At 43.7% G+C, this 17,104-nt stretch overlaps 2 protein-coding genes across 4 annotated transcripts in view; both read left to right on the forward strand.

The window, feature by feature from the left end:
* Positions 1-339: 339 nt before the first annotated feature.
* LOC306789737 (uncharacterized protein) lies at positions 340-9,529 on the forward strand (the record flags this gene model as incomplete). The annotated part of the gene is given in 5 exon segments (XM_079285810.1): positions 340-1,462; positions 1,694-2,233; positions 4,801-5,135; positions 7,828-7,851; positions 7,853-9,529. Coding segments are annotated over 5 exon segments (3,699 nt in total).
* A 1,218-nt stretch (positions 9,530-10,747) lies between these two features.
* Positions 10,748-17,104, forward strand: part of esyt2a (extended synaptotagmin-like protein 2a) — a 32,861-nt gene continuing 26,504 nt past the window's right edge. For all 3 annotated transcript variants that reach the window (XM_079284359.1, XM_079284360.1, XM_079284361.1), the window contains exons 1-2: positions 10,748-10,880; positions 11,971-12,328. In XM_079284359.1, coding sequence (XP_079140485.1) covers positions 11,978-12,328 — 351 coding nt within the window. In that variant the 5' untranslated portion in view covers positions 10,748-10,880; positions 11,971-11,977. The remainder of the gene's footprint in view (positions 10,881-11,970; positions 12,329-17,104) is intronic.

The raw sequence follows: 17,104 nt of genomic DNA on the forward strand, positions 1-17,104 counted from the left end.
CTTTGCGGGGAGAGTAAACAAACCGCGCACGCATTGAGGAAGTGGATCAGCTGACTTGATCGCGGAAGCGATGAGACGTCACGCAGCTGAAACGCCGCCTCTTCGTTTTCAAACAGTAACAGCCAATGAGGAGAGGGGGAGCACCAACTCGACCGACCAATGGTGTAACGCCGTGCTTCACTCCTCCTCCTTTTCACCGACATGCAAGTGTGTGAGATCAGTATAAAGGAGCACGTGAAGGAGCAGCAGCTCTAACGGGACAAAAAGAACAGTTTGACTGTTGGTCGAAGCACAGACTTCTGTTTCTGTTGAGTGCAACTCTCACACGAGGAGAAGAAAATGGCGCAGAAAGGAGTTCGGCTGGACCAGGAGACCTTCTCTTGTTGCATCTGTCTGGATCCACTGAAGGATCCGGTGACTATTCCCTGTGGACACAGCTACTGCATGAACTGTATTAAAACCCACTGGGATGGAGAGAAGGAGAAGAAACTCCACAGCTGCCCTCAGTGCAGGCAGACCTTCACACAGAGGCCTGTCCTGGTGAAAAACACCATGTTAGCAGATTTAGTGGAGGAGCTGAAGAAGACTGGACTCCAAGCTGCTCCTGCTGATCACTGCTATGCTGGACCTGAAGATGTGTCCTGTGATTTCTGCACTGGGAGGAAACTGAAAGCCTTCAAGTCCTGTCTGGTCTGTCTGGTCTCTTACTGTGAGAAACACCTTCAGCCTCATTTAAAATCTCCTGCCTTTGAGAATCACAAGCTGGTGGACCCCTCCAACAAGCTCCAGGAGAACATCTGCTCTCGTCACGATGAGGTGATGAAGATCTTCTGTCGTACTGATCAGCAGTGTATCTGTTATCTCTGCTTAATGGATCAACACAAAGGCCACGACACAGTCTCAGCTGCAGCAGAAAGGACTGAGAGGCAGAGAGAGCTGGAGGTGAGTCGACTAAACATCCAGAAGAGAATCCAGGACAGAGAGAAAGACGTGAAGCTGCTTCAACAGGAGGAGGAGAAAATGAATCACTCTGCTGATAAAGCAGTGGGGGACAATAGGAAGATCTTCACTGAGCTGATCCGTCTCATGGAGAAGAGAAGCTCTGATGTGAAGCAGCAGGTCAGATCCCAGCAGAGAACTGAAGTGAGTCGAGTCAAAGAGCTTCAGGAGAAGCTGGAGCAGGAGATCACTGAGCTGAAGAGGAATGACGCTGAGCTGCAGCAGCTCTCACACACAGAGGATCACAACCAGTTTCTACACAACTACCCCTCACTGTCACCACTCAGTGAGTCTACAGACGCATCCAGCATCAAGATCCGTCCTCTGAGCTACTTTGAGGACGTGACAGCGGCTGTGTCAGAAGTCAGAGATGAACTACAGGACGTTCTGAGAGAGAAATGGACAAACATCTCACTGATGGTGACTGAAGTGGATGTTTTACTGCCACAACCAGAGCCCAAAGGCCACGACACAGTCTCAGCTGCACTGAGGACTGAGAGGCAGAGAGAGCTGGAGAAATATGTGAAGACGCTTCAACAGGGGAACAGCAATCTCCCTGCAAAGCGCAATCACAAGATCTTCACTGAGCTGACCCGTCTCATGGAGGACAGAAGCTCTGAGATTCTGAAGCGCTGTGAAGCAGCACATCGGATCCCACCAGAGAACCAACGTGAGTCGATTCAAAGACCTTCAGGAGAAGCTGGAGCTGGAAAATGTTCACGTGAACTCTCACTGGATCCAAACACAGCACACACACAGGTGTTGTTATCTGATGGGAACAGAAAAGCAACATTTACGATAGAAGAACAGTCTTATTCTCGTCACCCAGACAGATTCACTCATTATTGTCAGGTCCTGAGTAGAGAGAGTCTGACTGGACGTTGTTACTGGGAGGTGGACTGTAGAGGAGCAGGAGTTGATGTGGCAGTCGCATACAAGGATATCAGCAGAACAGGGGCTAAATGTGCATTTGGATGGAATGACAAATCTTGGGCATTAAGATGTAGCAAAAACAGTTTTACATTTTGGTACAACAAAGTCCAAACTCCCGTCTCAGGTCCATGGTCCTCCAGAGTAGGAGTGTACCTGCATCACAGCGCAGGTATTCTGTCTTTCTACAGCGTCTCTGACACCATGACTCTCCTCCACAGAGTCGAGACCACATTCACTCAGCCTCTCTATGCTGGACTACGGATTTATTGTTCCGCTGGACACAGTGCTGAGTTGTGTGAAAGTCCGACAGAAGTCCTTTAAGGGTTAAACTCTCTGTTTGAACTCATTTTGTCTCCATGTTTGTTGCTGGCAGCTGATTGTTGTGGCGTTTCTTCACTGCACAGAGATCAGCTGTCAGTCAAACATTGTGGGCGGTACTCTGACATCTTGTCATCAGTTGTTGTGTAAATGTTTGAATGTCTTCAGGTGGAGCTCCTTCCTGTGTCTGTTTAGCCATGGAGGCTATCACTGCTCATGATGATGTTTGTTTACCTGAACTGACATTTCTCTGCATGAACATTTAAACTTCTCTGAGCTCTAAATGTTTGATGAATATTTGTGTTGATGCTTTTATTTTGTTGTTTCTCTTCCACTGCATGAATCTTAAAAGAGAAAACACCAGACCTTCATTTATCCGAGATGTTTAGTTCTCTTTGTGTGCATTTGTGAATGAATCTCTAACTGATCAAGAGTCATTTAACAGACTTTACTGATGGTGTGAACAAACTGAATGTTTACATGATGAATAAACAAACATGAACAAAGTATTTTCTTCTTGTCTTCATTCCAGGGTTTCATACAAAGCTGATGGACAAAATACGAAACTAATACGAGAGAATAACTGAGTCAGTTTTCCCCCTGAAACACCACAAAGTACAGAGTTCATGTTTAGAGCAGAAGAGCATTCGTCAGTCAGTCTCTGTCCTTTAAACTTTCCTCACTGAAACATCTTTGTCAGAGAAATGAGCAGTTTGATTTCACTTGTTGATTTTTACAACGAACATTTAGTTTGTGCACGAAGTCAGTGAAGAGGATTCATTCCACGAAAAAAACAAACGATCGTTAAGTTTGTTTGTGAGGAAGTCTAGTTGAGTCCTGACATTTGGTTACAAATATTTCAATGTTCAATCAGAATTCAGAGAAATGTTCTAAAACTGGTAGCTCAAATCAATCAATCTGATTGGTTCATACAGCTCTGATTTAATGACTATATACCACTGCTATGACGTCTCATTCCTTTGCACCTTAACCCTCCTGTTACTTTTGGGGTCAATTTGACCCCATTCAATGTTTAACGTCTCTAAATAAATAATTGCCATCATTTTTTTTGCTTCATATTTAATGACTTTTCCTAATTTAACAGGGACAACTGGGTAAACATAAAATGAACATATGTTTTCAATGTCCTGTACACATGCTGTACGCATCGGTGTTCTTTGGGGTCAATTTGACCCCAGGCTGTTTTAGCTGTGTAAAACATATAAGGTCATCCACAGGTCAGACACAAAATCTGCAGGTGCAAGCACAAGTACTTGCATCTGCGGTATATTATCAAACAATCTACAAAGTAACACATTTGAACCAATTTGGGTTTGGTGGGGGGTGGAGCTGGTGCTACTGTGAGAGCCTGTGAGTGCTATAAAAGCTTGGTGCTTTGGGTGGTCTCTCTTTCTGCTCTCTCTCTCAACTGAAAATGACTTCTAAAGAAAGATATTCTGTCAGTGAGGTGTTGTCACAGCTCTTTGACCATGAAAGTGACATAGAGGAGGAGAATGTCTCTGAGACAGAGGATGATGTTGAGAAGGACCCTGATTATGAGGCATCCTCCTCTGATGAGAATGAGACTCATTGTTGACCCTCCTGTTGTCTCTCAACCACCAGCAAACACTCTACCTTCCAAAAATGGAAAGTTATTGTGGTCCGTCTCCCCACTTGAACAACAGGGTAGACTTAGTGCTTCTAATGTCATCAAAATGGTTCCAGGTCCCACCAGATACGCTGTCAGCCATGTCAATGACATAAAATCAGCATTTGAGCTCTTCATAACACCATCAATTGAAAAGGATATACTTGAGATGAAAAATTTAGAGGGCAGGCGTGTGTATGGGAAGAGTTGGAAAGACATGGATGTGACCTACTTGCAAGCCTACATTGGGTTGCTCATTTTGGCAGGAGTGTACAAGTCAAAAGGCGAAGCAACAGCAAGCCTTTGGGCTGCTGACACTGGAAGGGCAATATTTCCAGCCACCATGTCTCTAAATACCTGCCATGTTTTCTCACGTGTCATACGCTTTGATGACAGAGAAATAAGGCAGGGCCGACGAGAGCGTGACAAACTTGCAGCAATATGGGATGCATGGGACAAGTGGGTTCAACGATTACCCTTTCTTTATAATCCAGGCCCCTACGTGAATGTGGATGAATGTCTGGTTGCATTTCGTGGACGCTGTCCCTTCAGACAATACATTCCGAGCAAACCGGCCAAATATGGAATCAAAATATGGGCAGCATGTGATGCACAGTCTAGCAATGCTTGGAATATGCAGGTGCACACTGGTAAATCCCCTGGAGAAGCGCCTGAAATAAATCAGGGCATGAGGGTGGTACTTGACATGGCTGAAGGACTGAATGGTCACAACATTACATGTGATCATTTTTTCACATCGTACGCCCTGGGTGAAGAACTTCTCAAAAGGAAGATTACCATGTTGGGGACAGTGAGAAAAAACAAGCCGGAGCTTCCCACTGAGCTGCTTTTGATGAAGAACAGGAAGGTAACATCTTCAATTTTTGCGTTTTCTGACAAAGCCACTGTCGTCTCCTACTGCCCCAAGAAAGGGAAACATGTCCTGCTGATGAGCACCATGCACAAAGATGCTGTCCTGAGCACCAGAGAAGACAAAAAACCACAAATGGTCTTGGACTACAACGAGACAAAGGGAGGTGTTGATAACCTGGACAAGATCACAGCCACATACAGCTGCCGACGCATGACTGCCCGTTGGCCCCTTGTAATTTTCTTCAACATCATTGATGTGAGCGCCTACAATGCCTTTGTAATATGGAGGGAAATGAACAAGGACTGGAACAGCGGAAAACTGAGTCAAAGGAGGATTTTCCTGGAGCAACTGGGTTACGCGTTGGTGAAACCTCATATCGAGAGAAGACGGTGCCTTCCGAGAGCATCAACAGCTGCTGCAACCGTTGTGAAGGACATCCAAACAGAGACATACACCCCAACTCCTCTAGTGGTTCAAATTGGAGGCAAGAAACGTGGCAGGTGCCAGGTCTGTCCCAACATAAATGACTCCAAGACCAGCAACACCTGTGTGAAATGCAAGAAATACATCTGCAAGGAACATGCATGCACTCTCTGCACATCATGTGTACAGTAGTGCAAACAACAGGCTGGAATGTACCTTCTGGTGGCCTGAAGGAAAAATAACATACTGTTCATATTCTGTCAGTTCGTATTCTGTCAAACTAATTTTAGTGACCATGTAACTTTGTTTTTTACTATCTCGCACATACATATTCACATTAGTAGCATAGAACAATCCCTGATGCACACGTCTTTTTTTTTATAGTTTTTTTGTATATACAGAAGTGTTCTGTGTTCTTTACTGATGTTCTGATGATGATGATGATGATGTTCTTTAAAAAAAATAAAATCCTTCAAAATTTTGGAAATTGGTTTTGTTTTTCCTGGGGTCAAATTGACCCCGAACATAACGAATGTTACTAGTCTTAATAACAGAAATAGTTTTTCATTCCAAACTTTACAGACAACAAAAATATGTACTTAGAGATAATATAAAGCCATTAAAACACCAACAAATTATCTCTTTTAAATGATATGTCAATCAGTGAGATTTTATTCTGATCTGCATATTTCTCCATAGTCGCTTAACAGGTATTCCCGGATGTTTAAGGGGGTGGGTGTCTTTTTTTTTTAAATTTAATGCGCTATTTAGGTAGTCAACAAACAAGCAAAAAGTTCCTAATACATAAACTTGGAGAAAAATTTGAATTATGATCATTTTCTGGAGGTTGAAATTGCTGGGGTCAAATTGACCCGAATAGCAAAAGATGTTAGTACATTTGAAGGTAACAGGAGGGTTAAGTATTAATCCAAGTCTGAGAATAAAACGTCAGACTAATGTGACGCCTGGTTGCTTAGAGACACAGATAACAGATACAGAGGAACAAAGTTAGCTGGTAAAACCTGCAACAAAATAGAAACATTTGAGGTAAACTTCTCTGGAGGAGTGGATTGAGCAGCAACAACAACAACATGCAGCGCTACGTAAAGAGGAGGTTAAACATTGTTGACAAGAATATGAAAGAAATCCGGAATTTAGCAGAAATGCTCTAACCACGTACACTAATCTGATTCAAGCCTGAATAAGATGAAGAAATATCTCCTCGCATCTAGTTTAGGCTACGTTCCACATTAATTATGTAAATATTATTTGTAGAGTAGAAGCTCTTCTCTACCATCTTTCCCATGTGACCTGAATGCAGCATCTTATGATGCTCACTGACTGGAGGTTCTACTTTAGTTTGGCCTCCTTTATTTCAACTAAAATCATCTATGTTCAGAAGTCTTTGGACTCATTCTAATGTTTCCACCTACAGAACGCTTAGAGATTTTATTTCAAGAGGATATTTTAATATTGACAATAAAAGGATCCAATTATTAAATGAGAAAAAAGTAAAGTATATCAACACTAGAGGTTCATGACTTTATATCAATCAACAACAAACTGCAGAATCAGCTGATCTGGTTCATTCTGGTCCTTCTGCATTAGCATCTGTTTGCTGCTGAGCAGGTCGTCTACAGTGGCTTCTCTTGAACAGCCTGTTAACGTCCCTCTCCAGGATGGAGAGAGTCCTCGTTGTTGTCAGGACTGTCCCTTTGTCTTTCACAAACACAGTAGGATTCATTCAGGTCATTGGACATGTGCAAGTCGTTAGTGGAGTGAGGAGCTTTATGTTTGCAGCTGGTGATCAATCAGAGACCTTTTCAGACAGAAGCAGAGTCGTTCACTGAGAACTGCTGTTGGAGTTTCTCAGAGTACAGTCGTTTGGTTTCTCTCACCGTCTCACTAAACCTGTACTTTGATTCTTTAAACCTGTCCTTGTCCTCCTGAATGATTCTTCTGTGTTCAACCTCAACTGTGTGAGTTTAACTGTGAACCAAGGTTTGTATTTAAATATCTTTGTATCTAAAAACAAATATTTATACATCATTGGGTTCATATAGAACTTTTGTTGGATTGAATATGTCTCCATTTTCAGACTTTTTGTCAAAAACAAGTCGACTACATTCGGATAAAAAGTATCAGAATCAACGTTCAAAACCTGAAAGAGTACAATTCACATGAAAGGTATTTTAAACTCTGACTCATGTTTTTTTTTTCAATCCCAACAACAAAACAGACAGAATGTCCTCGGTTTCCTCAGTGGAGCTTCCTATACAGCCCTGATTTAATCTTTTGTATGAAATATTTTGTCATTGACTTCTACATAAAATTAAGAATCACTTTTCATCAGCTGCAATGCTGTTTGTGAGATAAAACGCCCCCCCCCCCCCCCCCCCCCGACACGCGCGCACACACACACACACACACACACTTTGCTGCTGTCCAATCACATGAAAGCTTGATAGCTCCTCCCTCTTCTTCTGGCTGTAAATCACAGCCAGCTCCACATGTGCACATCTCGCCTTGTTTGGAGCAGGAACCTCATTCAGTGAAGATCAGCAGATGAACAGAAACAAAAAAGAGATTTTTGATGTGAACTCAGATGTTTGTTTTATAATCAATGAAACTCACACAGTCTCTGCTACGAGGAGACAATGGCTCAGCAGGGAGTTCAGTTGGACCAGGAGACCTTCTCTTGTTGCATCTGTCTGGATCCACTGAAGGATCCGGTGACTATTCCCTGTGGACACAGCTACTGCATGAACTGTATTAAAACCCACTGGGATGGAGAGAAGGAGAAGAAACTCCTCAGCTGCCCTCAGTGCAGGCAGACCTTCACACCGAGGCCTGTCCTGGTCAAAAACACCATGTTAGCAGATTTAGTGGAGCAACTGAAGAAGACTGGACTCCAAGCTGCTCCTGCTGATCACTGCTATGCTGGACCTGAAGATGTGTCCTGTGATTTCTGCACTGGGAGGAAACTGAAAGCCATCAAGTCCTGTCTGGTGTGTCTGGTCTCTTACTGTGAGAAACACCTTCAGCCTCATCATGATGTAGCCCAATTAAGGAAACACAAGCTGGTGGACCCCTCCAACAAGCTCCAGGAGAACATCTGCTCTCGTCACGATGAGGTGATGAAGATCTTCTGTCGTACTGATCAGCAGTGTATCTGTTATCTCTGCTTAATGGATGAACACAAAGGCCACGACACAGTCTCAGCTGCAGCAGAAAGGACTGAGAGGCAGAGAGAGCTGGAGGTGAGTCGACTAAACATCCAGAAGAGAATCCAGGACAGAGAGAAAGACGTGAAGCTGCTTCAACAGGAGGTGGAGAAAATGAATCTCTCTGCTGATAAAGCAGTGGAGGACAATGAGAAGATCTTCACTGAGCTGATCCGTCTCATGGAGAAGAGAAGCTCTGATGTGAAGCAGCAGGTCAGATCCCAGCAGAGAACTGAAGTGAGTCAAGTCAAAGAGCTTCAGGAGAAGCTGGAGCAGGAGATCACTGAGCTGAAGAGGAATGACGCTGAGCTGCAGCAGCTCTCACACACAGAGGATCACAACCAGTTTCTACACAACTACCCCTCACTGTCACCACTCAGTGAGTCTACAGTCTTATCCAGCATCAAGATCCGTCCTATGAGCTACTTTGAGGACGTGACAGCGGCTGTGTCAGAAGTCAGAGATAAACTACAGGACATTCTGAGAGAGAAATGGACGTACATCTCACTGATGGTGACTGAAGTGGATGTTTTACTGCCACAACCAGAGCCCAAGACCAGAGCTGAGTTCTTAAAATATTCACGTGAAATCACACTGGATCCAAACACAGCAAACACACTGCTGTTTTTATCTGATGGAAACAGAAAAGCAACATTAATGAGACAAGAACAGTCTTATTCTATTCACCCAGACAGATTCACTGGATGTTTTCAGGTCCTGAGTAGAGAGAGTCTGACTGGACGTTGTTACTGGGAGGTGGAGTGGAGAGGAGAAGGAGTTGATGTAGCAGTCGCATACAACGATATAAGCAGAAAAGGGGAGTGGGATGAATGTGGATTTGGATGTAATGACAAATCTTGGGCATTAAGATGTTATAATAATAGTTATAACTTTCGGTACAACGGTGTCCAAACTCCCGTTTCAGGTCCTTGGTCCTCCAGAGTAGGAGTGTACCTGGATCACAGTGCAGGTATTCTGTCCTTCTACAGCGTCTCTGAAACCATGACTCTCCTCCACAGAGTCCAGACCACATTCACTCAGCCTCTCTATGCTGGACTTTGGGTTTATTTCAACTGGGGAGACACAGCTGAGTTGTGTGAACTGAAGTAGACAGAAGTCCTTTAAGGGTTAAACTCTCAGTTTGAACTAATTTTGTCTCCATGTTTGTTGCTGACAGCTGATTGTTGTGGCGTTTCTTCACTGCACAGAGATCAGCTGTCAGTCAAACATTGTGGGCGGTACTCTGACATCTTGTCATCAGTTGTTGTGTAAATGTTTGAATGTCTTCAGGTGGAGCTCCTTCCTGTGTCTGTTTAGCCATGGAGGCTATCACTGCTCATGATGATGTTTGTTTACCTGAACTGACATTTCTCTGCATGAACATTTAAACTTCTCTGAGCTCTAAATGTTTGATGAATATTTGTGTTGATGCTTTTATTTTGTTGTTTCTCTTCCACTGCATGAATCTTAAAAGAGAAAACACCAGACCTTCATTTATCCGAGATGTTTAGTTCTCTTTGTGTGCATTTGTGAATGAATCTCTAACTGATCAAGAGTCATTTAACAGACTTTACTGATGGTGTGAACAAACTGAATGTTTACATGATGAATAAACAAACATGAACAAAGTATTTTCTTCTTGTCTTCATTCCAGGGTTTCATACAAAGCTGATGGACAAAATATGAAACTAATATGAGAGAATAACTGAGTCAGTTTTCCTCCTGAAACACCACAAAGTACAGAGTTCATGTTTAGAGCAGAAGAGCATTCGTCAGTCAGTCTCTGTCCTTTAAACTTTCCTCACTGAAACATCTTTGTCACAGAGAAATGAGCAGATGTATAATTAACTGAATAAGTAGACATAGTATAGAATGCAATGCCGTTTCAAATCTAATTTCATGTTTGTGGAACTTTCATAATGGTCAGAAAAATAGAAAAGGATGCCATTGGACCAGGTCTCGATACTAAAATCTTCGAACACTTGGTTTTGTTTAACATTTAGACTCGTGCTAATAGGCTGTTGTTTACAACAACTTTTATAGTGTTTAACGTTGTGTGGCTTATTTAAAGTTACTATGTTGTAAAAACAGAAACTCCAGACCGCATTGGACCAATCCCGGACTGGATTAACTTTACATTTATTATAGAAACTTTGGTGAAACATTGACAACCTCAGTAAGTTATTTTGTTTCCCGCCACAAGATGGCGCCCAGGTGCTATGCTGTCTTATTTTTTTACGGTCCCTCCCCGACGGAGGCTGACCTCTTCCCAGCGATGACAGTTTCCTGCCGGCTGGGTCGAGGAGGACTCGGCCGCCCCCTCACAGCGGGACGTGCTGAAGGGGAAGACAGGGTTATCTGAGTTGAGCTGCTCGGCATGCCGTGGACCGGGCTGGTGGAGTGAATTTTTTTGTACTTTCTTTTTTTTTCAGGGAACACCGAATGTCGCAGGTGGATACCGGTGAGTGTTGATGCGTATAGTAGTATACGTCGTTTTATTCCCGCGGGTGTTTGGTTTACGCAGTGCTGCTGGTGAAGTCCGAGCCTCCCCGATACGTGTCACTTTGTGGAGAGAACGTCACGACGGGTTCCGTTCAAAAAACACCTCCATTAAGCGTCGATGGGCCCAAAGGTCCACATTTACGCACCGACTCCAAATATTAAAGTACATTTTGGATTAAGTAGGATATTCTGTTATATTCGGCATACATAGAACCGAACCAAAGAGCACTTATTTCAGTGGAAACTCTACTTTCATAACCGCCTCACACTTGACGTTCCCGTCCACCGCGGTGTGGTTATGGTGGCTGAAGATTGCGGGGAAAACGGATGAAGCACTTCTACAAAAAAGTTGAATTTCTACAAAATAAATGTCGTGCAGCTGTATGGGATGTATGCCGAATTGAGGAGTACTTCTAAACGCGTCGTAATCTGTAGTTAAGTATGATGAAAGGTATGATGTTGGCGAAGGAGTTTCGTATGACGTCCTCGGGGCAGATACCACCACAGGTCAGCCGGTTCAATGTGCTCTGATAGCATTTTGAAGAATGCATTTTTTATGTATTTAAGTAATCTTAGTTCTAACGTGGAGCAGTGTGGGTGGTTTAGTTATTTATATGTTAACCAACTTTTTCACTTGTTGGAAGAGGATTTACTGTAACATGGAGCCTCTGGGAAGGCCTTCCATTTATGGTATCCTCTTAATATACAAATATTTATATACATTTAATATTTACACTGATCACTCTGTTTACTACCTTACAAATTGTATTATAATGTTTTAAACTTAATTATTATATATTTTTTAAGTATTTACTCTCGGAACAAAGACTGGTAGTTCTTTGGTTCACATGAAAGGAACGATTTTTATATTTTATACACAATGTAACATTGTTGAGGGCCAATAGTTGCCTTGATTCTTTGTCACGCTTAATGTTGCTTTGTTCCTCAGGGTATATACAGCATGTCTTGCATGCAGGCTAGATGCTGCAACTTTCTAAGTCGCTGTGTGTGTGACGAGACACAAACATTTGTTGTAAATGTCCTTCCAGGTGAGAAATGACGAATAGGATGGAGGGTTCGGCGGGACCCATCGCGGCCCCCAGCAGCCCCGTGAGCTCCACCATAGGCCCGCCTCTGCCTCCGCAGGAGGCGCCCCAGTCGTCTCTGACGGACATCACCCAAATGTGGATGAAATTCGGCAAGACCTTCGCCATCATCCTCCCGATCTACATCCTGGGATACTTTGAGTTTAGCTTCAGCTGGGTCCTGATCGGACTGGCCATGTTGTTCTATTGGAGGAGGAACTACGGCGGTAAGGACTACAGGATAAACCGAGCCTTGGCGTTCCTGGACCACGAGGAGAAAGCAGTGAGGCAAAGTGTGCCCACGTCCGAGCTGCCTCCGTGGGTGAGTCCTCCAGCGTTATCGCCGTCTTGCCGTTGTTGGTTTGTGTTTGGACTCTTGTTCCCGGCTTCGATCCCTCCCTTTGGTGTTCTTCCAGCCAGCATCATGTCTAGGATGTCAGCGTTGACTGTTTGCCGGCCCTACGCCCTTTTTGACTCATTCAAATGAAAGGATCAGCCCAAATGGAAGCTTTTGCTCCACTTAATACATGTCAAAACTATGACTAACACTCAGCTTCTCAGCTTAGCTTCTCAGCTAAACTCAACAGCGCAGCTGACAACAAATAAAGAAAATTGAGCAGCTAGATACTCCGAAATGTCCAGCAATGTGAGACCATATTACTTGGCAATTAATAATCTGCAACAGTCTCTGGAAGACTTTTCTCAGACGGTCCAGATGTGTTTATAACGATCAATATAACGACAATCAAGTATAAAAAGATTCACACAAGTTACTACAAGGAACTTTGAACCGGTTATGAATCGGTTTAAAGCTGATGCCTCTATCTGACTTAGAGACGCAAACAAGACCATCAGCAAGAATATTGGCCTTTTCTAAATCTGCACTCTTCATGCCAGTGATCTGCAAAAATAAGCCGGTTCATCAGAAGCTCCTTCAGCTCAGACTCCAGCAGAGACAGGTCCACCGTGGACAGACCCAGATCCGGAGGTAGGAGGAGAGCTCAGCTCCCAGCAGCACCTCCTCCTCCTCCTCCTCCTCCTCCTCCTCCTCCTCCTCCAGGAGCAGAGCTTCTCCTCTCTGGGAGTCAACACCGACACCACACTGCTGGAGACCCAGGACGTATTGCTGGACCCGCTGGAGGGAAGGGAGGCACGGGAGAACCAGAACCAGGACTGAGAGGAGCAGACTGTCGGACCCTGCTGCAGTAAAATGAGAAGTTTACTGACTACCACTTTAGTCCACAGGGACCAACAGAACCAACACACCATGAAAGTTCCTCGTAGTAACTTTAATGCGTTTCATTTTTAAACTAGCCTTTTGAAAGGTCACACATGCTGCACACGAGCTGCCCATCACTTCCAGGATGTAATCAGAGCTAGACTTTAAAAAAAAAAAAAAATCATTTAAACCCTGTTAAGCACCCGAAGGTGTTGGAACCTTTAGTGAATAATTTACATTTGGCCCTTGAGGCCCCGGGGCTCCTGAGGCTGGCCCCGTTAAAGCAGCAGAGCCATCAAGCCTGCTCACCTTTTCTCTTTCTGTGTTCAGCCTCCTGGTGTGGTTGCCTGTTTATGTGCACTACGCTCACAGTGACACAATAACAGACCACTGTGAGCAAACGCCTTCAACATAGCTGGCATTCTCTCTCGCTCTCGCTCTCCCCCCCTCCCCCTCCCTCCCTCTCTCTCTCGTTCTCCGTCTACTCATTCTCCGGTCTCGACATGTGGCGAGCTCATCCTGCCAAGATGACTCGTTCCCACCATGCGAGGAATGGAGATCTGTCACAGGACGAATGTTTACCATCAAATCCACCAACGTTTGCTCGTAACATCTGTAACGTGTTGGCTTGTCCAGAGATCCATTCGAGCAGAGTGGTTTCCCAGAAGCCTCTGGGCGGGGCTTAGTGAAGGGCCAACTCAAACATCTGACCTTGTTATGAGTAACGTTCAATCTCCTTTACTCCTAAAGAAGTGTTCCCTTCGTAGAGCAGCATTTTGTAAAGGTGGCACTTTTAGAAGCACTCAAATCAAGATGTCCTCTCAGTCGTTCCAGTGACTGAGTTTGGTTCGTTATGTCAACATTATTCTGAAGATTAACGGCTGAAGATTATTGCTCACAGCGACAGACGGCTGATCTAAAGGCATCGTATGTAATAGGATCTTTTTATGTAACTATGAAGCATAAACTACACTTTAGTCCCAGACTTACCCAGAGAGAGTCGGCAATAAGAGGTTCCCATTCTGAGGGGAGAAGCTGAGCGAATGGCAGGATGCCAGCGCCCCCCCCCCCCATCAACACGCCCATTATCACACACAGACCTTGAGAACCACAGCGCTCAGCAGTAAGCACACATGCAGCGGTGCAGGGCGGCCGTGTCGTGAGCCAGTAAGCTCGTCTTTTGTCTTTGTGGCTCGTGCCGGTTTAGGCTGATTCAAAGGAAACTGAGAGAAGCAAGTGAAAGTATGTCAAAGGATTAACGTGAGTCCTTTCTGATAAACAATCAGCCGTGAACTTTAAACTCTGGGAGACACTCAGGACGCCGTCGGTCTGTCCTTCACAGAGACGTTATCTATGTCACCTCTCGTCACACTGACCTCAAAACCTTAACGATTAGAAGCTGAAAGAAAGTCCCTGAGTCATCCCGAGATGATCATAAAGAGAAGCCCACTTGTGTTACAATTCAATTAAAGGGTTAGGATGTCAAATTGCCAAAAACAAATAAATTCAAATGCCTTTTAAAAATGACTTTTGTCCAATACCTTAATCAGTTATCGAAGCTTTTCTGTTGATTGATAAATCAATTAACAAGTAATATTGTTTCAGCCGTACTTAAGAGATGCTAATCGCTGTCTTTGATACGACAACGTCCGCTCGCGTTTCCGCCCTAAAGTTTGATGAGCTGGAGTTATTCCCTACCAATGGAAAAAGGAATACCGTAGTTTTCTTTTCAGAGGCAGTTAAATTCCAAAATTCACTTAAGTTTCAGAAAAGACTCGAATCAAAAGCAGAGTGGCTGTTGCTGCTTCGGTAATCTGCCCAAAGAAACGAGCCGTTAACTGTAATGTTCATTACAGATCGTGTAATCATTTCTGCCATTTAACTTTCCGTCTTTGGTCTCATGCAACATTACGATCTAAACTACACGGGCCGTTGAAAGAAGCACGCTGTCAGTCTCTCCTCTCGCCGTCTGTAACCGTCCCGTGTCCGTCCATGATTCCTGTAATCCTTTGAGCCGGAACATCATAAAGTCAGTGACGAAGCGAGCAAAAGATAAGTAGAACCCATGTGCAACCTTTAAAGCTCTTAATGTGATTAGCGATGCATGACTTAAGAGACGGGGCCGCAGGATGTAGGCCACGGGTTTATAGAGCAAAACCACATTCCTGCAGAATAACTCACAATGCAGCAGCTGATATTTGAGCTCTAGTGTTCTCAAAAAGACAAGTGCCCATCATGAGTATAACGCGATGTCGTTAAATTGTTTGATTTGTCTGGAAAACTATAAAATATAGTTTGTTTTAGTCTAAAACCAATCAAAGAACCCATGGTATGTTTATTATAGTGTGGAGTTTAACAGTTTAGTTGATCCACAAATGTATTAACTGGAGAATTGTATCTTTTTTGTTTGTTATCTCCTTTTTATTTAGATATTTGATATTAATTTGAGTGTGTTTTGTCACTGATATCTTTACTGTACTGAGGTCTACATATCTTTCACTACAGCACAGAACAGACCCGCATCAAGTCTGTGTTGTTCAGTTGTTTGTGAGGCTGTTAACCATACCGTACTGGTATGACGTGGCTCACTCGGGTGGGTCCTCCCGGATCCTTGACGGTGCCAAAGGGCAGGGCTGCTGGAAACAATGTGGAGGAACAGAAAGCTGTTGTGCCGCTCAGCCCTGCTGCCACCTCCAGTCTGTGAACGATTCCACTGTTCTCTCTGATTCCTGTTTGTTTGTGTCTGTTGGGTTTGGGTTTGTTTTTAGGTTATCTGTCTCCGTTTGCATGTGAAAGTTATTATTTTGCTTCTCTGGTAGAAAATATGATTGTATCTGGATTGGACCTCTCTGGTTAACTGTTAAAAAAGAAACAACCTAAGGATAAAAGACGTACCATTCCTACGAACTTTACCTAATATGGATGTGAACACCCCCAAACGTTGCTCTTTGTTTTAATACATTTTAACGTCGGCTCTCCCGCTGCACTCCTTTCTATTGGACTTGCTTTGCATGCTCAGTAAAGTAACTCCACGTATAACTGCATTGCTGCGGGACAGCAACTTTAAACTCATTAAAACTCATGAAACCCGATCAGTCGTCCACCTCTCTTGAAACTCCATGACATCTTTCCTTTAGCTCTAGAATGAGGCACTTTGGTAGATATCGTGTTGTTAAAATGATAAAGCTGATTCAGTTTAGTGGAGCTTGTTAAACATGAAATAAAAGCTAGTTTTTATATTTTGCATCCCTGGTAGAAAATGAAATAATCCCTCAAGTTCCTCTTAATGTTTAGAGCTTGAGGATCTTCACTCATAGAGTCTTAAAACAGACAGTCAGAGGTTCACTGGGTCACGATGCTGCTGAATATTCAGTTTGCATTCAAATGTATTCAAACTCTTTTGTCCCGTGAGGGAGATGCAGCTTTGTCCCAGGGTTCATAGTGAACACACACAACAACAGTGAATAATGATGATGGAGCTGGAGAAGACCTTCTAACCACTGTGATGAGCAGGCGATCGATGAGATGATTTGCTTGCCAATACTTCTTGGAGAGAATCCGGCTTTTCTTCAGATGAATATGTGCAAATGTTGTGCTGATGCGCTGCTTTGACAGAACGACAGCATCTTGTTCTGGAGCCACGTTTATGAACCGAAGCCGTGTCACATGAACACACATTTCAAGAGACTGTGTATTAAGTATGAGCTGAGTTTAAATAACTTATTTTGATACCATTTAATAGGCAGTGTTGTGCATCAGATCCTCTACGTATGAAACCGACTTCAACAACATGCAGCTGACTTCAGGCTGCGACTGAAATCTGTCGAACATGAAAATAGAGTCTGGTTCTGCACAACAGAGCGCTCAGGTTTCCTCCAC

This window comes from Melanostigma gelatinosum (assembly GCF_949748355.1).
Source record: "Melanostigma gelatinosum genome assembly, chromosome: 15".
NCBI classification, from domain to species: domain Eukaryota; kingdom Metazoa; phylum Chordata; class Actinopteri; order Perciformes; family Zoarcidae; genus Melanostigma; species Melanostigma gelatinosum.